Source organism: Mercenaria mercenaria, chromosome 1 (assembly GCF_021730395.1).
Source record: "Mercenaria mercenaria strain notata chromosome 1, MADL_Memer_1, whole genome shotgun sequence".
NCBI lineage: Eukaryota > Metazoa > Mollusca > Bivalvia > Venerida > Veneridae > Mercenaria > Mercenaria mercenaria.
In genome coordinates, this window is record NC_069361.1 from 98,649,966 (window position 1) to 98,676,645 (window position 26,680).

The following is a 26,680-nucleotide window of genomic DNA, read 5'->3' on the forward strand; positions in this document are numbered from 1 at the left end:
ATAAAGTTATTACTGGCAATTAAAGGTCTAATTCAGGGGCAGTTCAGAGTCAAGCACTGAGAAAAATCGAGCGTACTGTCTAAGGAACAGCTCTTGTGAGTTAATGAATATTAATTTGATTTTTCAGTGATCTGAGACAACACAGAAACAAATTGTTAGAGCTGTTAACAGATCCCAACCATGATAAAGCTACTGTAGAGAAGACTTCCAATGATTATTTCTCATTGTTAGTGGGTCTAGTGAAACCATTTGAGGAAGGTGAAACTGAAAATAAGCTTAGAAATGCGATAAAATTTCGCTGGACGAATACTTTACTCGGAAATACTCCATTGTAAGTTTTTCTGTTATTGTTGAAAATAATTTGCGTTGTTTCTGTGTTAATTAATTTATACAGTATTTAGTGTATGGTAGTAATTACATATTGTGAGAAAAACATTAGTCCAATGCCAGTTTATTTTTTAGCTGGACTGTACTAAGTATAGTAAGTAAGTAACAACTTTATTTATAGTGGATGACATATTTAGCAGAGCCAATTGGCAATTTACAATATATGGTCTGCTGTATAAACATGTACAAATACAATATACATGACTTATAAACTATGAATGACATGCAAAGTACAATATAATCATAAAATTAACAATGAAAATGAATGCATTATATACCTTGAATAAGAAAAAATATTACAAAAAACATGACAAAGTTATGATATGAATTGTAACTTCTGTTACAACAAAAGCAAGATGAAATTAAATAGAATTATATACAATGTATAAACATGCAAAATATTGTAAGAAAAGTTAATAACATACATTAATGGTTTGCATTTTTAGGAAATTTAAAAAAATTGGTAGACTATTTTCTGATAGTAATTTTGATAGAAGATGAGTAATGAGTAATTGTCCCTGAAATGTCAATTTTAAAGAGAATCATGCCACACAATGCCAAAGAGTCTCACACTTCTATATCTAGCAGCACAGAAAATGGTGCATATTCCACAACAAATCCACTAAGCCAAAAGTAACGCTAGGAGATTGGATTATATGCCTGTTTCTCATCAATTTGAGCTTTCTCATGGATTCGAGCCCTTGTGTTTTAGTAAAATTCATGCTCATGTGGCATGTTCTTCCATCAGAAACTTGTGTCGTTTACATTTTAAAATGCCTTGGAAAATAGAAGTCATGAAACCACTGAAAAATTGAGTAAATACCTGTTTTAATATTTTGCATCAAAAATTGCTTAGGCCTAAAAAAATTCTTTATTTCCGGTATCATGCTCAAAAAAAGTTAGTGTAGGTAGGTCGGAAATTTTTATTTTTTTTTATTTTATTTTTATTAGACTTTTCGGAAATTATTTTTGAGTCAAAAAATGAATACAGATAAGGGGGTTATGCCTTTAGAGCATCAGTAAGTTGATTTCTAACATCACTGACCATTTTTAAAGCATAAAAAATGCAGTTTTGCAACTTTTTGTTAAAAGTTGAAAAAAATACTCTCCAAGGCCATAAACACTTTGCAACTTTTTGTTAAAAAGTTGAAAAAAATACTCTCCAAGGCCATAAAAACATTTAGGGTTGGGCCAAAAATTTAGGGTAGGTCAGGCTACCGGAAACAAACAATTTTTTTTTACGCCTTATTTCAAAATAAATTAAACAGTGGGTAATATTGTGAGCCCAAATTTCAAATTAAAAACACCCTGAGCATATTTCAACTGTTGCAACGAGTGAACAAGAAATCAGTCTTGATAGAAATTTGCTTTATGGAAATAGACTGTGCAAACATTAACACTTATTGACCTACCAAACAAAAGTTTTAAAGTGATGTGGAGTTTGACCTCCTTCTGTCTCGTGCAAAAAAGCAGCATAAGTGCAAATGTGGAATTAATAAACGTAGTTTCGATTGGAAGCACAATTTGGGCATGTTCATAAATCAACATTGAAACTGACATTATTGAGTTAACAGATTTGCTGTGGAATATTCACGCTTGTCTACTGCTATTAGCTAAGCATTTTTATAATTAGTCTGTTGTATTGTTGATAGTGACTTCCAGGTATAATTTCTGCCTACATACAACAGAATGTGAGAAAACATATGTTTAAAGAGTGTCAAAATGTTCATTATTAAGCCTAGCCAAAAGGCTTTTAAAACAAGGGTAATGTAAAATCAAAACAGTAATAGCATATTTTCTGCCCATATAGTTTGATATATTAATGATATCACAAACACTGTACAGTTTAATTTTTGTTTTCATCTGTCCCAAAACTAATTATGTCTCCCACCACACAGTGGTGTGGGAGACATATTGATTTACTCCTGTGTGTCACAAATTTTGTCCGCACTCTAAGTTGAACATTTCTCATCTGATCTTCACCAAACTTGAACAAAATGTGTTTGCCAATAAGTCCTCGGCCAAGTTCGATAACTAGCCAAATCGGCCCAGGCACTTTGGAATTATGGCCCTTGAAACTTGTTTTTCATAATCAAAGCACTGAAAGTCTGATAAGGCAGTTGAGGTCTTGGTGCATGGTTGACTCATATACTACTATTCAGATGATTAGGCAGTTGTGGGAGACATGTGCGTTTCTCAAAAGCAGCTCTAGTGTATTTTTGATATTGCTGGATATTGTAAATCAATTCAACAGTTCATGTAAATGAACCGGTATGGTGAGACATGTGCTTTTAGTAAATACAGTCTCCAGTTTCAATATGTTTTGTTGGATTTAAGACCCCAGGTGCCCTTCCAGGCATTATTTCAGTTAGTGGCAGGCACCTGGGTAGAACCACCAACCATCCTTAATCCAGTTGGATAGCTTCTTCCCATGAAAGTATTTTACATCCAAAGTGAGGCTTCGAACCCACAGTGATGAGGGGCAAGTGGTCCAGATTGAGTGACCTTAATCACTTGGATATGAAGGTCCCTCAATTATACTTTAGGAAATATGTAAACAACCATTTTGAACTGACTGGCTGAAAAAATAAAAATTCACACATTTGTTGCTTCAGCAAAAATGTTCAAGTGATTGTTGAAGTGTAAGGTCAAAGACAGTGCTTTTTGGTTTAAACTTTCATCAGTTGTATAGTTAATGAAATTTGTACTTGATTTTTTACTAATTTCCTCTACAGTCTGACATGAGTGCTTTAAATAGAAATGGACAAAATAAAGTAAAAAAAAAACTGTGTTTCTGGAGTTCTTTGTACATTTAGGTTTCAACCTCTGTAATTAAGACCTTTATATGTATATGTTTCAGAGAGAGACAGGATACTGTGTTTGAGCTGGCATCAATGGCTATCAATCTAGCACTGTGGTACACCAAACATTCAGCCAAGTGGGCTGCCAAGGAAGAGTGAGTCACACATTCTTCTATCCTAAACTTTGTAATGCTGTTCACTAGAGTAATGCATGCTTATGTAATTGTATATATGTAGTTAAAACTCTACCATTAATCAGAAGTAAAAAAGATCATAAACAAGCTTGGGTATAAGTTTAGATCCAGAGGTATAGCGCAAGTGGTGAGTGGGTAGGTACACAGTGTTGGAGGATGATATCTGTAGAAATCTGATCATATACAGTTTTAAATATGTCCATATTTTATAATTTCATAAATCATGTAAATATTAAATATTGTTGATCAAATACGTCTTAACTGACAACATTAATTGCTAAATATGAGCTAGATATGGTTTATTCAGTGTAGGTTTGCCTCACACTTTAAACATCCTGATACTGTCGCTTTTTACATGCCTGTTTTGGAAAATAGCATTATGTTATGGCACATGCGTCTGTCAGTTTGTCTGTCAGTCTGTCTGTCTGTCTCATATTTTATGTCCAGAGCATAACTCGATAACCTTTCAAGGTCTTGACTTTAAACTTGGCATACAGGTAGGTGGCGATGTGCAGAGCATATGAATTAGTCGTTAGGTCAAAGGTCAAGGTCCAAAGTGGAGCTCAAATATCAAATTTTTCCTTCATATTTCGTGTCAAGAGCATAACTATAACTGTCATGGTATTGACTTCAGTCTTGGCATGCAGGTAGGTGGCGATAAGATGGCGGAGTGTGCAGATTATATGAACCAGGTTTGTGGGTCAAAGGTCAAGGTCACAGCAAGGTCAAATCTCTCTGTCATATTTTGTGTCCAGAGCATTACTTAATCACTATCTAAGGTATTGACTTCAAACGTAACATATAGGTATTGGTAATGAGGCAATGTGCAGAGGGAATGAAATTTGTTTGTAAGTTAAAGGTCAAGGTCACAAATTGAGTTCAATTCAGTCCTTTGTATTTTTTGTACAACTTCAAAATTATTTAAGGTACTGGTTTTAAACTTGGAATATAGGGGATTGCTGATAAGGTGATTTCAGGAGCTCCAGAATCAACATTACCCGCAGCCCCCCACCCCCACACACACACACAAAAAAAAAGATCATAAGTATTCTTTTGTGTTAGTATTTGACCGTATGCATTTTGTTGGTAGGTCAAAGGTCATGGTCCCAAATCAAGTTCAGTTCTATCCTTTCTATTTGTTGCCCAGAGCACACTTCAAAATTATTCAAGATATTGACTTTAAATATAAAATGTGTAATATTGAGACAGTCTTAGGTGTGCAATAATCCTTATTATTTCCCTATCCTCCACCACACACACAAACATAAACCCCCTCTAGCCTTCCCCCTCCCCATCCCGCCGAAAAAAATCACTTTTAGTTTTTTTGTGTTCCATCACTGCTGCTGCACAGAAACCCTGAACCCCCTCACCCAAAAAAAATTCTTTTAAGTTTACTTTCTCCTCCTCTGATCTAGAACTGTTAGTGCATATATTTTCCTGCATTGTGGAGATCTTGTTAAATATGTAGGAATTTTGTATTTTAGGGTTGATATGGAGGAAGCGAAAGAAGTACATAAATGTTTGCGCACAGCAGGTGGTATCTTCAATTATGTAAAGGTAAATTTTCCCCTTTCTATTAATAAAAAAACATAAAAGAAAGGTTTCACTTGGAAAAAAATTTCATCTGCCATTTGCTTGATTTACTGATACAAAATATAGATGCACACTGTATCCTCAGAACTTCCATTATAATAACAATGAGGTTGAAGTTGTAATGTGCACAGCTGGAGAAAGTAAAGGACCTATTGTAAAAAGTAAATGTCATCGCAGAAACCTTATAGATAAAGTGACAACAAAAAAGCATGAATTTTATGATGGAAATATTGCGTTAGTTTACCTAAGCAAAAATCCCAAATTGATCATTATTCATAGCTTACTTTCCCATTAGAAATGGTATTAAACTATTGCTGAAAATTTATGGATGCTTTCCTATAGGTTTTTGTGTATATGAATTTATTTCATGAAAAATGGTTGATGAAAGTTAAAATTTATTTTTGAAATTTCTTGCACTTGCAAAAATTTGCAATAACATTTTTAGCTTATCTGATTTTTTGAAAAAAAAAAGTGAGTTATTGTCATCACTTGATCGGCGTCGGCATTGGCATTGGCGTTGCCTGGTTAAGCTTTATGTTTAGGTCAGCTTTTCTCCTAAACTATCAAAGCTATTGCTTTAAAACTTGCAAGACTTGTTCACCATCATTAGCTGACTCTGCACAGCAAGAGACATAACTCCATCCTGCTTTTTGCAAGAATTATGACCCCTTTTGGACTTAGAAAATATCAGATTTCTTGCTTAAGTTTTATGTTTAGGTCAACTTTTCTCCTAAACTATTAAAGCTATTGCTTTGAAACTTGCAACAGTTGCTCACCATCAAAAGCTGACTCTGTACAGCAAGAAACATAACTCCATCCTGCTTTTTGCAAGAATTATGGCCCCTTTTGGACTTAAAAAATCAGATTTCTTGATTAAATTTTGTGTTTAGGTCAGCTTTTCTCCTAAACTATCAAAGCTATTACTTTAAAACTTGCAACACTTGTTCACCATCAAAAGCCGACTCTGTACAGCAAGAAACATAACTCCATCCTGCTTTTTGCAGGAATTATGGCCCCTTTTGGACTTAGAAAATATCAGATTTCTTGGTTAAGTTCTGCGTTTAGGTCAACTTTTCTCCTTTCGGTCAAAGCTATTACTTTAAAACTTGGAGAATTTATTTGCCATTAAAAGCTGACACTGCACACCAAGTACTGTAACTCTGCATTGCTTTTTGCAAGAATTATGGCCCCTTTTGGACTTGGGTAGGTCAATATTTCTATTATTCAGAGACAAAAAAGTCAGATGAGCGTCTACACCCGCATGGCGGTGCTCTTGTTTAAAAACATAATAGCACTTGTTATTAAGAGCTATTAATGTTGTAGTCTGAATTGTAAACCCAAGTAAATAAAAACTAGAAATATTGCACCAACTGCCACTTCTTGTCCTTGTGGAGAAGTTGTGATTAACCCTTAGCAAGGGCGTAGGAGCTGGGGCGGCAGGAGCGGCGCCCACTGCCTCAGTATTTCGAGATGTGGCGTAATGCCAAACTTGTATGTTTTTGAAAAGGCTAGAAAATATAATTGAAAATAAATAAAGCGGTCTTCCATTTATCATGAAGTACATCGGCGACTGATATGTACACAGAATTTTGTCATATCGCTGACACCTTGCTAGATCGCCTTGATGACGGGGTATTGCACAAATTCGATAATTCGCAACGACCAAGGTCACTGTATTTTCACGCCCCGCAGACTCGGATTATAGGCAATACATGAATTAATGAAAGTTAATCGTATTTAATTGCTTACTGCCAAACTTGCAATTAATGTTGTGTCTCGAATTCTGCCGACAAAGGAAAGTATCTTGAGTAAAACACAAACGCAAATCGGGATCTTTAGATGTCTTTACATAAAATATATTATATTAAATATTTTTGACACTTAAACATATTGTTTGAAAATCAAAGGCACCAACCATAATGATTAAATTCAACGCATAAAATGTAGAAAAATCCTCATAGATTTTACAGATCTAGTTAAATTAACAAGTATTACAGCTTCTACATAAAAATATATAGAAGGTCAATCACCCTTGCAATTTTGCAATTCCAAATTGACCATTTGGTAAAAAGAACCCTGAAGTTCATTCATTCAACCCTCAATGGTTCACAGAAAACAATGAATTGCGTTTTACCTTTATAATTCCATTTAATGACTAAAATGCTGTAAGGATTAGATTACCCCTTTAAGTCAGGGTCTTGTGCTCAATCCCCTACTTAGACATTACTGGTTTTACCCCGGCAAGACATTGTCCGTATCTAACATCGTACCGCCATTACAGTGTTTAAACATAGTGAGCTGTAATTAGGGGTGAAAACTTGAAAAAAAAAAAACAAGTATGTTCAACAGATACTGAGCAGTCCAAGAAGTCGCCAGATTGCACCATTTACTCTAGCTGTATGCAAAATTTTCCCGGGGCCACCCTAGACCCCGTTCATAGGAAGTGGACTCCCCCGCCGCCGCCTCAATGCTCAAATCGTCTCTACGCCCCTGTTAGCCTGCTGGCGGCAAGTGATTCTGCCTTTGCGACCAGTGAAGACTAAAATCAGCCTGCACATCCATGCGGTCTGATCTTGGTCTGCACTGTTCGCCATTCTGTCAGTAGCTTTTTGGTAAGCATCCCTTTTTACAGTTAATGGCACTATCCAAATTGAAAGATGGACAAGTTCATTATAGAAAAGCAGGGTAAGGGTTAACTAGTATACTGGCAAGAAAATTAGCCATACTTGCTATATTTACTGAACATTACCTAATGTAATTGATGCATTTGGAAAATGGTGCCAAAACAAAAAACATTTTCCATGTAGTGTTTCCTTTATTTTGTAATGTGAGACAGTCGATTATATAACATTTCTCCAGGTTTTTGAGGATCATACCTCATCAACTGACATTATATCCTATAAGAATTATACTGTTAACTTTAAAAAGAAAATCTCTTAATCTTAAAAAGTGAGTAATTTTTAGTTATGAAAGTATGCACATTTCATTCTTACTTCTAATTTCCAAAGAGCTTAATGTTCTAAATTTTTACATGGCAAGTTTGGTCACAATTTTAGACGGAGTTGATACCAAAGTTGATAGATAATACAGAGAACGCGACAGATACAGACACTCGTATATTGGATGCTTATATCAATCAGTGTACAGCCGAGGCTCAGGAAGGTACAGTAACATTTGAAATGAAATCCCAGTAAAAACGTGACCTGTTCTACCTTGAAATTAGAAATCCACTGATTCTTTTCCCTAAGAGTAAGAAATAGTTGTTTTGGTGAAAACAACAAAATTTAATGTTTCCATGCAAAATGCCAAAAACTATACTTTTAACATATTAAGCTTATTGTTGTTTTTTTTGAGTTTTTAAACTGTGAAAGTTTGTATTTCAGTTCTTTTCTGAAACTTTTGATTAAACTTAAAAAAGAAAAACACATTTAATTTCATATAAATGTTAAAAATGTCTTGTTCAAAAATTGATTTTTGCTACAACAGTTTGCATTGTTTAGTTACATTAGAAATCATGGCATTGGTCCAGTAACTACAGTGAAACACCGCTCGCTCGAGGTCGCAAGGGGATGAGCAAAATGCTCGAGTTATCCATGGTTTCGAGCGACCCAAACATTGACCAACATACGAAGAAAGTTGGAAGTTTGTTTTACGAATTGTCATCGAGACCATTTGCAGAGGAAACAGTGATGCGTTATAATAACACACTCGTGACATTTAAAAAAAAAAACGTATTACAAATGTTATTTATGATAGATTGTAAGAAACAGCTAAGACATTTTTTTTATTTGAAATACTGTAATCGAATTCGCAATTTTCTTCTCCAAATTAAGATCTCATTTTATCGTCTCAATTTTATAAAAAGGCTATCTTATTTCCTTATTTGCATGCAAACAACTGTTGATTAAAATATTAAGATCTCATAATTATCTTCTCGATCCCGCAGAAAAAAGTAATAATTAATAACAATTTTGATCAATAAAATTTTTCTTCCACCTTTCATCAATAATTAAATTCATTATCAGATCAAATATACCGACAAACAAACATTTAAGATAGTCAGGGAATAGACCATGCAATTCTCACGACGTGGGAAAGTTTTAAATTAACCGATACATTCTGACCGCCGAAGGTCTGAAAAATTTTGACACCTGCTCGAGTTTGCCATAAGCAACAAAGAGTAAATTAATACACAGGGACCAGGTGTCATGCTCCAGTGATCGAGTTATCGATGCTCGACCCAGCCATGGTAATTTCACATAGAAAATAGAAGGAAATCGGCCGGGACCACATGAATTGCTCGAGCGAGCCCGGGTGCTCGAGTCATCGATGCTTGAGCGAGCGGTGTTTCACTGTATATTTAAACTTGAACTGTCTTAAGGCCAAGATCTAGAGTTCATTTGTGTGCAAACTTTTATCTGCATTCATTATACAGTTAAAGGCGTAAGCTAGAGTCTCTGTGTATGAAATGGGTGAAATTTTTCCCAATAATAGAATTTCTTCTAACTTTGGATATTGAAGGACAATCATCTAAGAAAGAAAGATATGCAATAAAAGTCATAGGTCACCGGTATTGAAAAAGAGTTATCTGCCCTTGAAAACATTTTCCCCAAAAATGCCTTTTTCAAGGGCAGATTACTCTTGTTTTGTATTATTGGGAAAAATTTTGCCCATCTCATATACAGAGACTCTAGCGTACGCCTTTAACTCCTGATGTAGCAAAGTCCTCAAGTCCAGCAAAATATGTTTGTTGCATCTGGAGTTTCTTATAAACATATAGTGAACAAATTCCTTATAACCAGTATTTGTATAAAGAAGAAATTTAAATAACAAACTGATCATGCCTTGAATTTTGTTTCATTTTGTTAAAAGTTTCCTTATAAATAGAATGTACACTGCAGTTTACAGTAAATTACTTGATTGAACTTTGATAGGCTATCTCCTTGGTGAAGAGCTGATTATCGTTAACAGTTACTCACTTTTGCAATTTGGTGAAGAACCATTTTTTCTCCCCATTAAAATATATAGAAAATTTACGTTTGTTAGTTATGGAAAGTAGGGAAACTCGTATCATTGAGCAAAACAATATTAGCAGTTACATGTATACTATAAAAATATTGAACTTTTAAGTGAAAAATTAAAATTATGCATCTCTGCTGACTGATTTTATAAAGGTCTCTTTTAAAAGAATGGGACAGGCATTATTGCAGTCAAATATTTGTGCTGGTTTCTCCTCTTTAATGTTAGAATTTATAATTGTTTGTCATGTAGTATGCTGTTTGTTGCAAACAATATTAAATACTGATAGCATAAGTATGATGGTTAGCTAAAGTTTTTTGGTTATGTTTAAATTGTGTTCATTTTATCCGTTGATATTTTCATATATTTTTAGCTCACCTGAGCCAAAGGCTCATGGTGAGCTTTTGTGATCGCTCAATGTCCGTCGTCCGACATGCATTGTGCGTCGTCAGTCGTCCGTTGTCCGTCCGTCAAAAATTTCAAAAAAAATCTTCTCCAACACCACTGGGCAGAATTACACCAAACTTCACAGGAATGGTCCTTAGGTGGCCCCCTTTCAAAATTATTCAAGGGATTGAATTCCATGCAGAACTCTGATTACCATGGCAACAGAAAGGAAAAACTTATAAAATCTTCTTGTCCAAAACCGCAAGGCATAGAGCCTTGATGTTTGGCATATGACATCATCTAATGGTCCTCTATGAAGATTGTTCAAATTGTGCCTCTGAGGTGAAAAGAGGCCTTGCCCTGGGGGTACCAAGTTTTACTTAGACTTATACATTGTGTATAGGAAAAAAAGATTAAAAAATATTCTTGTCTAAAAACACAAGACCTAGGCCTTTGATATTTGGTATGTAGCATTGCCTTGTGGTCCTCTACCAAAATTGTTCAAATTATAACCCTGGGGTGAAAAGAGGCCCTGCCCCAGGGGGTCTCAAGTTTTACATAGACTTATATAGGAAAGAACTTTAAAAATCTTCTTGTCTGAAACTGCAAGGCCTAGGCATTTGATATTTGGTATGTTGCATTGCCTTGTGGTCCTCTACCAAAACCGTTCAAAGTATGCCCCCAGGGTGAAAAGAGGCCCTGCTCCGGGGTCTCACGTTTTACATAGCCTTAATATACAGGAAAAAAACTTTAAAAATCTTCTTGTCTGAAACTGCATGGCATAGACTTTTGATATTTGGTATGTTGCTTTGCCTAGTGTTTCTCTACCAAAATTGTTTAAATATGCCCTTGGGGTAAAAAGAGGCCCTGCCCTGGGATTCCCAAATTTAACATAGACATATCTATAGGGGAAAAAAATCTTCTTGTCTGAAAATTCACAAGGTCTAGGCCTTTGATATTTGGTATGTAGCATTGCCTAGTGGATCTCTAACAAGATTGTTCAAATTATGCCCCTGGGGTGAAAAGGGAGTTATGCCCCTTTTTAACTTAGAATTTTTTTGTTAAAGTTTTTACTGGCAAAGCTCTAATTCAGAGTCAAGCACTGAGAAAAGTTGAACGTGCTGTCTAACGGACAGTTCTTGTATGTAATACAGTGTCTTCAGTTTTGCAGCATCTGTAACATTTAAACAAAACTTTTGTCTTTTCTTCTGCCAGACATTTGTGTTACGTAACTGACCTTTAACAACTTTCATAGTAATTCTATAGAATTAGAATTACTGTTAATTACACAACAGGCACTGGTTCAGGCAAAGTATCAAGGTGATGTGTGGGCAAAGTGTCAAGGTTGCTATGTAGGCAAAGTGCCAAAGTTGCTATGTAGGCAAAGTGCCAAGGTCATAATTAGCTAGCAGCTAAAGAATTTTCATTATAAATTAATTGAGAAGGCTTCATTGGTCTGCATGTATTTAATTTCATATAAATGGTGCCCATGGCCTGTAGATGACCACTGTAGAGTTTGGGATCAGTGGGGATATTTACTTTATCAAAATAACTTTTTTGGAAAAATTATTATGAAATCACTTTGTTATCGTCGTAAATTTTAGCATTGAACATTTATTGGGAAATGTGTGTGCTATAAAAAAACTTTTGTTAAAAGTGCTGGTCATCTACTTTAAGGATTTCACAAGGCAGTTATCCTGATGTATTCACTAAATGATTTCTGCTATTTCAGTGACACTGGCTAGAGCTATTGAGTTGAAACATTCCGCCAGTTTAATAGCGGCATTAGCAAATGAAACAGGACAGTTATACAAGCGTGCAGGTAATATAACCTATAGGTTAGAGATATATCGAGATATCTTTGATACTTATACCATAGTTTAATCAATTTTCTCACAACTGCCACAAACTACGGTCTATTTAGGATCCTGATTTTCCCATTTTCATTCAAAATTTGCATTGAAAGTATCCATAAAGTAAGGGAACATCACTTAAATTTTTGTCTTTTGAAATGTCTTAGTATAATATCTGTAAAACTAGAAATTGCAACAGTTACTAATGTCCCCCATATAGGGACAATGTTTACAAAACATATTTTATCATACAACATGGAAGTTATTAATAAACAAATACAGTGTATAGTGGAATTATGAAAATCTACAGTTAGTAGCTTCTTTATATCTATCAATAAAAGTTATCTATAAACATGATTATATTTTTGAAATTAGTGGAAAATTGTGGAAGAAAACACTATTACTAGGAAAACAAATTGATCTACATGTTCATCACGTTTTACCATAATGATTGTAGGTATACATTTTTAATGTAAGGTATCCTTCAATAGAATAGTGTTTTATTTCAGTTCTCCTTTAAATGTTGTCTCAAAAAAAGAACAAAAAGCTGCTCTTTGTATCTTGAATCCTGTATCACGCTGTATAAAAAAAAGTTACTGAAGGACAATGATCTGAATTTTCCCCGTCTTTTTGAAGCTGTTCTCCTTGGTCTATTGTTATTGTGATTTGAGCTAGAAAGAATATTTTCAACAGATTATTGATATCATTTTTCTGGTAAAATAATATTTCCTTAAAAACATATTAAACATATTTAGTAGGATGAAAAATTGCCACTTATACAACATTTTATGTATATCATATTTATAAAGATTCCAATTTATTGGATGTGTGACAAACTGTATGTCTTAAAGTACCACGTGTATTGGTGCAAGGTGTTTGAAGCTAGCAACCTATATCGAGATTGTTTTTTTGTGCCCCCCCCCCCACCAACCATGAGTGGTGGGGGCATATAGATTTGTCTTGTCTGTGCATCCATCCGTCCGTCCGAAGTTTGTGAAACGCCTAGCTCAAAAAGTATTTGATATAATTTATGAAACCTTGCATGAGTCTTTGTCATAATATGAACTTGTGCACCTCCTATTTTTCGTCTGGCTCCGCCCCCTATTTCCAGAGTTATGGCCCCTGGAATAGTCAAAAATGCACATTTTCACCTTGTGACACGCCTAGCTCAAAAGTATTTAATATAGATTCATGAAACCTTGCATGAGTCTTTATCATAATATGAACTTGTGCACCTCCTATTTTTCGTCTGGCTCCGCCCCCTATTTCCAGAGTTAGGGCCACTTAAATAGTAAAAAATGCACATTTTCACCTTGTGACGCGCCTAGCTCAAAAAAAAATTCAGTATAAGTTGATTAAACCTTGCCTGAGTCTTTATCGTGATATAAACTTGTGCACCTTTATATTTTGACTGCCTCCGCCATCTATTTCTAGAGTTATTTCCCCTGAAATAGTCAAAAATGCACATTTTCACCATTTGACGCACCTAGCTCAAAAAGTATATGATACAAATGGATGAAAACTTGAATGAGTCTTTATCATGATATAAACTTGCGCACCTCTTATTTTTTGGCTGGCTCCACCCCCTATTTAGATAGTCAAAAATGCACATTTTCACCTAATAATGTGCCTAGCTCAAAAAGTATTTGATGTAAATTCATGAAACCTTGCTTGAGTCTTTATCGTGATGTGACCTTGCACACTTAGTATTGTTCTTGGGAATCTTAGCACTTATTACAGAGTTATGGTCCTTGGAATAGCCAAAATAGTGGATTTTTTGTTTGTGATGCTCATAGCTCAAAAAGTATATGGCCTAGAATAAAGAATCCTTTTCATAAAATGTTTGTTGAGGCTATACCCACTTAACGGCAAACATTTGAATTATTGCCTCTTATTTGTGACAGATGTACCAGTGGGGGCACACCCTTTGTCCTACAGACACATTCTAGTTGTTAGTTAAGTCTGTGATTGATATTAACTTGTACATTATGTTTATGCCCCTGTTCGAAGAAGGAGGGGTATATTGTTTTGCAGATGTCGGTCGGTCGGATGATAACTCAAGAACACTTGGGCCTAGGATAATGAAAGTTGATAGGGAGGTAGGTCATCACCAACAGGTGACCACTGTTGATTTTGAGATCAGTATTTCAAAGGTCAAGGTCACAGTGACAGTTAACAGTTAAACAGTTTCCAGATGATAACTCAAGAATGCCATGGCCTAGGATCATGAAAGTTGATAAGGGGGTTGGTCATGACCAGCAGATGACCCATATTGATTTTGAGGACAGTAGGTCAAAGATCAAGGTCACAGTGACACGGAACAGTAAAACGGTTTCCAGATGATAACTCAAGAATGCTTGGGCCTAGGATCGTGAAAGTTGATAGGGAGGTTGGTCATCACCAGCAGATGACCCCTATTGATTTTGAGATCAGTAGGTCAAAGTTCAAGGTCATAGTGACCGGGAACTGTAAAACAGTTTCTGGACATTATTTAAAGAACGCTTGGGCCTAGGATCAGGAAAATTGATAGGGAGGTTGGTCATGACAAGCAGATGACCCCTATTGATTTTAGGGTCATTAGGTCAAAGTTCAAGGTCACATTAGCCAGGAACAGTTGAACGGTTTCTGGACAATAGCTCGAGAATGCTTGTGTCAAGGATCATGAAAGTTGATAAGAGAGGTTGATCATGACCAGAGGATGACCCTATTGATTTTGAGATCAGTAGGTCAAAGGTCAAGGGTACAGTGACCCGGAACAGTTAAACTGTTTCCAGACGATTACATGAGAACGCTTGGGCCTAGGATCATGAAACTTGATAGGGAGATTGGTCATGACCATTAGATGACTCCTTTAGAATTTGAGGTCAGTAGGTCAAAGGTCAAGAACACATTTAACCAGAACAATAGAACTTTTGTTTACAGTGAGCAAATAATTTTTGTTTCTTGTGCAATTACTGAATGCATCAAGGTGGGCATTTTGTGTTCTACGAGCTCTTGTTACACATTAATTTTTTCAAATGGTTCAGCCTGACTGGTTTTAGGGGCCATTTAAACTAAAAATAGATAATATAAAAAAAACCCCAAAAACATAAAACAAAAATCTGCCATGGTTAGGCAGCATGCCATTAAGCTGTCCCATATATTAGGTTTCATTTATACAAAACCATTTGACCTAGAACCTTCAAACCTCAAAGGATGGCAGGGTTTATTGAGTAGACGACCCCTATTGTTTTTGGGATCACTCCTTTAAAGGTCACAAAGGCCTGAACCTGGAAAACCATTTCCAATCAATAACTTAAAAACCACTTGACCCGGAATGTTGAAACTTCATAGGATTATTGGTCATGCTGCAGCGTAGATGACCCTTATTGATTTTGGGGTCACTCAATCAAAGGTCAAGGTCACAGGAGCCTGAACATTGAAAACCATTTCCGGTCAGTAACTTGAGAAGTACATGACCCAGAATGTTGAAACTTCATAGGATGATTGGACATACAGAGTAGATGACCCTTATAGATTTTGGGGTAACTCTATTAAAGGTCAAGGTCACAGCAGACAGAACATGGGAACCATTTGACCTAGAACCTTCAAACTTCATAGGTTGATAGGACTTACAGAGTAGATGACATGGAAAACCGTTCCAGATCAATTACTTAAGAAGCACTTGACCCAGAATGTTGAAACTTCATAGGTTGATTAAACATGTTGAGTGATGACCCCTATTGCTTTTTGGTCACTTGATCAAAAGTCAGGTCCAGAATGGAAACGGTTATCCAGCAATAACTTGAACCTTTTGACCTAGAACCTTCAAACTTCATAGGTGATAGGACTAAAGAGAATGACCGTATCAATTTTTAGGGTCACTTGACTAAGTCAAAAGGCTAACATAGAAAACTGTTCAATCATAACTTGAGAACCACTTGACCAAGAATGTTGAAACTTAGTAGGATGATTGGACATGCAGAGTAGATAATCCCTACTGATTTTAGGGTCACTCAATCAAAGGTCAAGATCACAGGGGCCTGAATATGGAGAACCATTTCCAATTTAGAACTTGAGAACCACTAGGCCTACAATGTTGAAACTTAGTTGGATGATTGGACATGCCAAGTAGATGATCCCTATTGAAGCCAACCATGAGTGCCTCTTTGACTTTTGCTCCTGTCCCCTATTGACTTCTTGCCTATACAACTTTGCATTGGGGGAGACATGCGCTTTCCTACAAAAGCATCTTCTAGATTTTACTATAAATCGGTATACTGTTTTCAAAAGCATTCAGCTTTTTAAATTTCTACGAAATACTTTTCATTCACTGATCTTTTTTTTTACATACACACTCATTTCTTATGCATTTGAACTCTTGCCAATAATTTATTAACTTATATTAAAGTTTTGGCTCATTTATTATTTCATTAGTAAAAACTTAAAGTAACTCCTTTGTACAAGTAACCAGGTGAGAAATACTGGACCATCACATCCATTTTATTTATTTAACCTTTAGCCTGCTAAATTTCTATAATGGACTGGTTCACCATTCAATTTGGGCAGTACCACTTATTATTCAAAGGGGTGTTAACTGAAAATTTACTGACTGAATAGCGAACAGTGCAGACCATGATCAGACTGCACGGATGTGCAGGCTGATCTTGGTCTGCACTGGTCGCAAAGGCAGAGTCAATTGCCGCCAGCAGGCTAAGGGTTAATATATCTTATGTTTTTATAAAGATGATGCTCTGGCAAGTCTTGATGCAAAAATAGTTGGCAAATGGAGAAAGTATTTTCAACTGAAGTCAGATTTTTACATAGCACATGTAAGTACATCGAATTTTGTACTTCTCCATTTACACATCAATGATACAGCTGCATTTCTTATAACTTGCCCTGTATATAAAATAAAGTACAAATAAGAAATCTCTTGGCAAGATAGATCTATTGTATGTGGCACAATATCTGCCAGTTGATATCTGCAGATGAAGTGATTTTGATAATCACTGAGCAAATTATATATTAAGCTGTTATTTTGTAATTCTTCTAGGTTTGATTCTTAAGCATTCTAGTTAAAATATTTTATTCCTGACAATTGCTGGATGACAGTGCATCTGTCATAACTGTAGTGCTGTGAATGAAAAATAATTTTTTTCAGGCACATTGTTACAATGCTGAGGGTTTGTTAGCTCAAGATAAATGTGGCGAGGCAATTAGAGGACTACAAGAAGGAATTACATGTAAAATTTCAGCTTTCATTTTGCTTTATAGTTCAGTTCATATGTTAAAGGTGGTCAGTCACATTAAAGCAACATTTATTACATTTTCATTTTTTTGAAAGTTTGTAATTGCCTCCCTTTTATTTGAAAATACTTTAGAAACATGCTGTTTATTCTAATTTCATAATAATTTCTAGTTTAACATTTGTGTTTGATAGATTTTTTGATATTTCAGCAATCTGATTTCCTCTTATTTTCCACTCATTTCCAAATTATCATGGTTGTGCAGTCATAATAGGTAAAGGGAGGTAATAATAGTTTTAGAAAATTGCAATTGCTGGTAAATATTTAATAGTCAGTGCATGTTTTTGACAAATATAACTGTAGTTCTATTCCTTTGGGTTAAATTTATATATGTTTGCTAAATTAACACTACCTTGGTTGGACAACCAGGATAGGAAAACAAAATTTAAAAAATACCTCCAGTGAAAATCTGATATGACTCATTGAACACAAATAAGTGTAAATGGTCAGTATTTAAAGTTTCAACAAATCCATTACTTTAAAGTTTTTAACCAAAATCTGATTAACCACCTTTAAAGATAAAATGCTGCCAACATTTACATAAAAGGTGATTGATTTGTTTCTAAGCATTCTTTTTAAGCACATGCATGGTTTAATGAAGTCAATAAGACAAGTTTTTACATGAGAAGACAGTTCTTACCTGTTTGCCAGTTGTTTACATGAACATCTTCCTATGATATTTCCAGGACTGCAAACTGTAAATTTCTACTAGTCTAACACTAAATTTAGATGAAATGTTTTATGCATCTCATATTTGTTTAAAGAAAGTTAAGATATTATTTAACAATTGAATTGATGCATTTCATATAGTAATGTAATTCTTAGAGTACACTGAAGAAAATTATCTGCCAGACCACCAATTATAAACCTTTGCTTGTCCAAACAGCCAACTTTAAACTTTTGCTTGTCCAAACCAAGGTTATAATTTTCAGTTTATGCTGGTTCAGAACCCTGAGTCTAGATTTCATTGCTTTTGCACATATCAAATTATTTTACTACAATAGCAAGGCTTATGTATTACAGGTTATGACAAGTCAGCTGTCACCTGTAAGGATTATTCTTCCACTAAAGGCCCAGGCACACAAGCCAAACCTCTCAACCATATTTTCTTCAGACGTCTTGGTCCTGTGATGAAAAGAACATTGGACAAATGTGAACGAGAAAATGGACTGATGTAAGATATTTTGACATCAATATAATATGTGATGGTCTAAATGTTAAATTGACCATATAATAATTTTGAAGAATAAGGAGAGCTGTTGTTTTCACCAATGCATCAGTGTCAGCATTTCTGTTGTTTTCTGGTTAAAATTTTATGACAAGCTTCTGAATTTTATCAACTACTGCACCTATTATTATGATCACAACTCATTTAAGGATTGGTCTTGGTTAAGGGTTGGACATTATGTGGTTAAGGGTCAAGTACCCCAAAACTCAAGGTCACATGAGTCATTATGTGATAGCGTTTGGTAAAATTTTATTTCTTGGTTCTCAGTGTTATGGTATCTTCTTCATTAATGCCTCAATAATCATTTAACCACATGTTGGGACATGGGGATTTGTTCTGTCGAAATTTCCAAAGGTCAAGGTCGCTAAGGGTAATTCCTAATCTAATCCTTCAATGTTTATGCCACCTAGGAGGTATTTAGTATTTGAAGTGTTCATCTGTAATTCTGTTGATATGTCTATCTTGTGTATTTAAACCATCCTATAGTTTTAACCCAATTTGAATGAAACATGGGATATATTGTCAACATGAAGTGGTCTTGCACATGTTTTTGGGACTTACGTGGCAGCTCTCATAGTGTAATTGAGCCATGCCATGAGAAAACCAACATAGTGCATTTGCGACCAGCATGGATCCAGACCAGTCTGTGCATTTATGTTATACCCTTGTTTTGGACTTAAACATATTATAACTACATCTTAAACTTATGTAACCAACTCCTAAAGTTTCTTTGCAATTTGAATGAAACTTGGTATACATGATTAACATGAAGTGGACGTTGATGTGAAAATCCCATTGGGTATTTATGTGAGGTATAATAAAATAAAATGAAATGTTTAAATGTTTAATATTGTCTCAAATTTCTCTGTCTTATCTGTTTGACAGTTACCATCAGAAGGTTGCATATGACCCGCCGATATTAGAGCTGAAGGCCACATATGGACTAGTCAGTCCAGAGGATTACAAATCACCAGAGTTAAGTTCCCTTTGGTCAGTGGAAGTTTACAAGAAGATGGATTCAAAAATGGCTCCAAAAGCAGGACCACAGGTATCTGTTAGAAAAGGGTCGTAAATCATTTACTTTTTGATGCATATGTAACCTAACTTTGCTTTGAATGCATGACATAAATAATTGCATAATCTATGTAAAGGCCCACCCAAAAAGCCTTTTTCTTTGTATGTGAACCTCCACATGGAGACAACCTTTCAACAAAGAAAAATGTCTTAGGCTTAGATGTGTTCTCATATCGACAAATAAACACAAATTTATGAGAAGAAGAAAATAGAAAAAAAAACAACAACAACAAAGGTCATCTTTATTTAGTTGAAATAACAGACTCAGAGGTTTAATTATTTTATTAACAAAATAAAGTAATTTTGATTTTTAGCTCATCTGAGCAATGCTCAGGTGAGTTTTTCTGATCGCTCGATGTCCGGTGTCCGTTGTCTGTTGTCTGTCTGTCTGTCGTCTGTCTGTCGTCGGTCAACATTTAGCTTGTGTATGCGATAGAGGCTGTATTTTTCAACTGATCTTCATAAATTTTGGTCAGAATGATTACCTTGATGAAATCTAGGCCGATTTCGAAAATGGGTCATCTCGGGTCAAAAACTAGGTCACTAGGTCAAATCAAGGAAAAACCTTGTGTATGCGATAGAGGGTGTATTTTTCAATTGATCTTCATGAAATTTTGTCAGAGTGATAACCTTGAAGAAATCTAGGCCGGAATTCGAAAATGGGTCATCCGTGGTCAAAAACTAGGTCACTAGGTCAAATCAAGGAAAAACCTTGTGTCTGCGATAGAGGTTGTATTTTTCATTTTATCTCCATGAATTTTGGTCAGAATAATTACCTTGATGAGATCTAGGCCGAGTTCGAAAAAGGGTCATCTGGGGTCAAAAACTAGGTCACTAGGTCAAATCAAGGAAAAACCTTGTGTATGCGATAGAGGCTGTATTTTTCAATTGATCTTCATGAAATTTTGTCAGAATGATTACCTTGATGGAATCTAGGCCAAGTTCGAAAATGGGTCACCTGGGGTTAAAAACTAGGTCACTAGGTCAAATCAAGGAAAAACCTTGTGTATGCGATAGAGGCTGTATTTTTCATTTTATATTCATGAACTTTGGTCAGAATGGTTACCTTGATGAAATCTAGGCCGAGTTTGAAAATGGGTTATCTGGGGTTAAAAAGTAGGTCACTAGGTCAAATCAAAGAAAACCCTTATGTATGTGATAGAGGCTGTATTTTTCAACTGATCTTCATGAAATTTTGTCAGATTGATAACCTTGATGAAATCTAGGCCAAGTTCGAAAATGGGTTATCTGGGGTCAAAAACTAGGTCACCAGGTCAAATCAAGGAAAAACCTTGTGTATGCGATAGAGGCTGTATTTTTCATTTTATCTTCATGAATTTTTGTCAGAATGGTTACCTTGATGAAATCTAGGCCAAGTTTGAAAATGGGTTATCTGGGGTTAAAAAGTAGGTCACTAGGTCAAATCAAAGAAAACCCTTGTGTATGCGATAGAGGCTGTATTTTTCAACTGATCTTCATGAAATTTTGTCAGAATGATAACCTTGATGAAATCTAGACCAATTTTGAAAAAGGGTCATCTGGGGTCAAAAACTAGGTCACTAGGTCAAATCAAAGAAAAACGTTTTGTATGCAATAGAGGCTGTTTTTTTTAATCGAGGTTGATGAAATTTAGTCAGAATGATTGCCTTGATCAGATCTAGGTCAGGTTCAAATATAGGTCATCTTAGCTCAAAAACTAGGTCACTAGGTCAAATTGAAGAAAATGCTTGTTAACACTTAAGAGACCACATTTTTGATCCAATCTTAATGAAAGTTGGTCAGAATATTTGTTTCCATGAAATCACTATGTCAAACATGTTTATACTGTTATGGTGTGTTTATCAGGTGAGCGACCTAGGGCCCTCTTGTTTATTGTGCATCCGTCATTATCATATTTCTATATCAAGCTCTATCTCATTCTTGTCTACAAAATGATGTTGATATTACATTGAAACAGCTGTTTTAATTATTGTCTGTGTTTTTTTTTAAGTTACCAGGAGAGAAAGAAGACAAAGAGAAGCCTAAGGAACTGCCCCCAGTGAAGGAAAAAGAATTTCCTATGTCAGATAAGGACCCAAAAAACAACAGTGGCTGTATAGTGTCATGAGAGCATAGGAATAGATGGATACAGGGGAAACAACTCTTAACACTGCACCGGTCAGTTGTGTATGACCTTGACTGCAGTATGATATAGCTGATTGTGTAGATATTTACTGTATGTTTTATGTACATTACACTCATTAATGCTGAAACTGATGAATGAAATAAATTACAAAAGATCTATCTGTAAGTAATTATTTTATACAATTAAACCTTTTTTTTTCATTAGTTGTGAAAAGCCTGATATTTGGTATCTTCTTTAATATACAAGTGCCATGTTTAGTGTTTAGAAAGGCAATCACTTAGTGTTGCCACTTGATACAAATAACTGTTGAATTGGATAGAAGCATTTCACAAATGGATAGATACATCATTTTTTCCATTTTACTTAAATATTTTTTTCAGCATAGCACAGTATACAACACATTGGTTGACATTTACATTTCTGGTGTAAGATTTCTGAATTCTTACACACCCTTTGTTATTTGAGCCACACCATTAGAAAACCCACATAGTGCATTTGCGACCAGTATGGATCCAGACCAGACTGCGCATCCCCGCAGTCTGGTCAGGATCCATGCTGTTCGCTTTCAAAGCCTGTTGCAGTTAGAGAAACCGTTAGCGAACTGTATAGATCCTGACCAGACTGCACAGATGCGCAGGCTTGTCTGGATCTGTGCTGGTCTTAAATGCACTATGTTGGTTTTCTAATGGTGCGGCTCATTTGTTATTCTAATGATATTTATTTTGTTTCATTGTTAGTGACTATGAACATTCGTATATATTTGCAATGTTCATTTCATTTTTACTATGGTAACTATTACCAGAGAAATACATTTGTATCTTATGTACGTTTAAAGACTAAAACTTTGTCTGATGGTGTAACGCTATGAAAATGAGGGTAATTGCAATTTTGCTGTTGATGTTTTTCTTGTCCACTACTTGATTTTCACCCGAGGGGTCTTACACCTTGTCCCAAGTCTGTTCTTCAGCCAGTCTGGCCATCATACAAAGTGGGATTCTGTGGGTTTTTTCATGAAACTGGGTACCTGGATAGATGGCAGTATGGAGAATATGCACATCCTTTTACTTCTTTGCTATGGCAATAAATATGGTTGCTGTTTGCAACAGATAGTATAAAATATGACAAAAAAGTGGGATTATGTGATAACTTGAAAAGTACTGGAGTTTTTTTCATGAAGCTAGAACATAGATAGGAGACAATATGGGGAACATGGAAAATCTGTAAGCCAAAGTATGACTTGCTGAAGAGAAAAGTAAGATGAAGCTGTAACATAATTAGCATCACATGGCTTGTGTAGAACATTTGGATTGGGTGTAAAGATATTTCTGAATAAGGTCTGAAAGAAAGGCGATTTGGGCCATAGATAAATATATTAGCAACAAATATCAGTTGAGAATAAAATCAACAATATCATATAACACAAGTTAATTTCATTTTAAGCTCAACTTTTCTAAGATTATTGAGAGCTATTCGACTCACCCTACCATAAGTATCTGCATCAAATCTTGTTTGAATGTTTTGCATGCAAGTTCATATCTCTTTAACTATTGTATGTAACTGGTTGAAGTTTTACACAGACCTGTCAAATTGGCCAAGTTAGATAACTCTTTATTGAATTAAATTCAAATTATGACCCTTTTTCTACCTAAAAAACTTTGTCAACATTTTGCTTGCAACCATCAAGCTGTATCTGGTTAACCAACTGTATATAATAGGTTTGAACTTCAAACAATGCTTTCCACTTATTAGACTTACTGAAAAAAATCAAATCACAAAACTTTTAGTTTTATTTAACCCATAGCCTGCTGGCGGCGATTGGTTTTGCCTTTGCAACCAGTGCAGACCAAGATCAGCCTGCACATTCGTGCAGGCTGATCATGGTCTGCACTGTTCGCTATTCAGTCAGTAAATTTTCAGTGAACACCCCTTCGAATAATAAATGGTATTGCCCAAACTGAATGATGGAACAGTCCATTTTAGAAATTTAGCAGGCTAAGGGTTAAGGTAGTTCTGCATGTTCGGATGAAAATATTTTATGCATTGTAGATTTTGATAAAACCTTGATTTTTCAAAACTTAAGAATATGCAAAGAAAAAGTGGCAAGTAAAAAGTTAGGGTCGTGTGCTTGATTTTTTGACTGGTTTGAAAAATTTGAACTTCAGACAAGTTTCCATAATGGAATGTGTGAAAATCATGATATTGATGACATTTTTGTGAAAATATTTTTTTCTACAATGTAAATTTTAACAACTGCTTACAGATATGAATAAACATATGACCTATAACATATCTAAATAAAATGTATAGGTCCGTTTGCTTGTTGTTGAGATTTTTTCCCATGATTAAAGAGATATGCACATTTCAAGCTGATTTTAAGACACTTTTTTGGATGCCTAACATGCCAAATGTTTTTATATCATAAACTTTAGAAAGATAATTATGTTGCCTTTATGATAGATTTACTCAGGTTGTCATTAATTCATAAAATGGTCTTCGATTTCAAAAGCGGAATCGAGTCTGTATGCGATGCGGATGTTACCCTGTTACTTCCAGTTATAACCAAGTTAGATAACTCATGTATGAATATAGTACAAAATAGGGCCATTTTTCAGCTTAGAATATTTGGTGACCATTTTGCAGTTAACAATCAGACTGTATCTCAGAAACAACTCAACATATTGGATTGGAACTTCATGCAAGGCATCCTTGTCATCAGACATCCATACTAAAGTTAGAGAACTCTTTTAATAAAAATTGGTTCAAATTATTGCTCTTTTTTGATCAGAAAATTTGTTGTTGTTTAAATTTGTAAGAAATCATAATAATTTATTGCAGTTAAGAATGTTTGAGCGTTTTTTCAGGATATCCGCCATTTCGAAAAATGTTTCTTCGAATATTGCTTTCTAACAAAAGTTTTGCCAAAAATTAATGCTAAATAATTAAAATATGGCTAATAATGTACCATTTGACCAAATTGATTCTATCTTCTGTGAATTTTTTTTTTCACTCTTATTTTTGGCTGGCATTTGCCTAAAATTGATGTAAGATTTACAATGGGGGTAGGGGTAGGTAATTTCAAATATCTATTAAAGTAGATCAGGTTTGCTTTTGATATTTTCGTGACTGATACATGTAATAATAAGCTATAATTGAAATAAAAGTTTTCAAGATAGCACCTTACATTACCTAGAAAATATAAATTAAAACAAAAAGAACAAAAAATTTCAAAATTCACCAGTTTTTAACAGTTTTTTTATTAATAAATCCCTTAGATGCACAGTGACCCAATTTTTTTTTCTTTCTGTTGTGAAGCATTTTAATGTGACATTAAAGCTGCAAAATAATTTGAAAATCTTAACATGAGAATTGTTTTTCAGATCTAAATACTTTTTTTCCATTGAAAGTAAAGTGGGTTGGGTAATTATGTAAATATGTAAAAATGAAAGAGACCAGTTAGTGACATTTATGCTTATATAATACTGATATCACCTTGTATTCATATTAACCTGTAAGACATGAAATCCCTAAAACATTAAATGGAATATTATATGTTTTATAAAGTACCACCATTTTTTTCAATTTTACAAAATTTTAGAAATGCTTAAACAGTGAGTGAAGAAAATGCCCTATAAAATTAAAATGAGTTCAGTGACCTGTGTTTTTTCTCCTCTTGTTTGTCTTGGAAACTAATATTCTTCAAGCTCACAGAGTATGAAAAAATTCTTAACGTTGGAAAAAATTCGCTCATACATCCTTAACTCTGTCAAGTTATGGCCCATGTTTGACTTAGAAGTTGTCAAATAGTCAAGGATATCCCTTGGTATGAAGACATTTATACTTGAAGCCAGTGTGTTCCATTTTTCTATAACAAATTAAAATTTTCTTTGTTTGACTTTTATATATTGATCACATTAATCACATGCATTTTTAAGAAACAGAACAATTGAAAACTTATTTAATAAACTTCTAAATTCAGTTTTTTGTTTTATTTTATTGTAATTTCAATTTGATTGTATTAGCAAGTTTGGAAAAAACTTAATGAATTTCATATTGTCCTTCTGTCAAAGTATGGTAGTTGGCAGCCCTCAGCCTGTATTAATCATATTTTGAAGTCTGAAATTTAGACTTTAAACGCTAAATTTGTCTTTTTTGCTCTGTAATTGTTGGATTTACACACATTGTGACAGAACTATGAATAATTGTGCAGTTTGCAGTCGCAGATATCATTTACAAATTTCATTGGTATAAATAGCCAGAAACAAAGTTAGACAAATTGAATATTTCCCCATTCTTAAGTTTAAGTTTCAGACTTAAAATAATCAGTAGTTTCGTTTACGATAGACTATCATAAAGGTTATCTTTTGATCTCCATTTGCCATCCAAAAAGCTAATGGGCTGGTTTGGTGTGCAGGTGTGTGACCTTGGTCAACAGAACAAGTTCACATTGGTTCCAGTTAAATGATTTCAAGTGCATACATTACCTGTTCCAGACCTCTTTTCACCCTGCTTGCTCATATTGAGTTGATTTTTGAGATAATTAGTATAGTTTAGTTTATACTAATTTATTTTAGCTTGATTGTGATGAAAGCTTCAAGCTTATTTAAATCACTCTTGAGTCCGCTTCCTGGAAAAACCAGTACTGGTGTCATGGGAAGGTATGGTCATGATCCCAGAGTGGCTCGAACCAACAACACCCTGGTTGAGCAGCCAACACCTTAACCACTAGACCAC

The 26,680-nt window shown here is 34.8% G+C and overlaps 1 protein-coding gene across 1 annotated transcript; it reads left to right on the forward strand.

Moving 5' to 3' along the window:
* Positions 1-125: 125 nt before the first annotated feature.
* LOC123529198 (BRO1 domain-containing protein BROX-like) lies at positions 126-25,925 on the forward strand (the record flags this gene model as incomplete). Its single annotated transcript, XM_053525455.1, has 10 exons — positions 126-331; positions 3,248-3,343; positions 4,867-4,939; positions 8,032-8,137; positions 12,114-12,203; positions 16,960-17,045; positions 17,378-17,459; positions 18,546-18,696; positions 19,636-19,798; positions 21,815-25,925. Coding segments are annotated over 10 exons (1,170 nt in total), but the record flags the coding sequence as incomplete, so codon positions are not given.
* Positions 25,926-26,680: the final 755 nt, after the last annotated feature.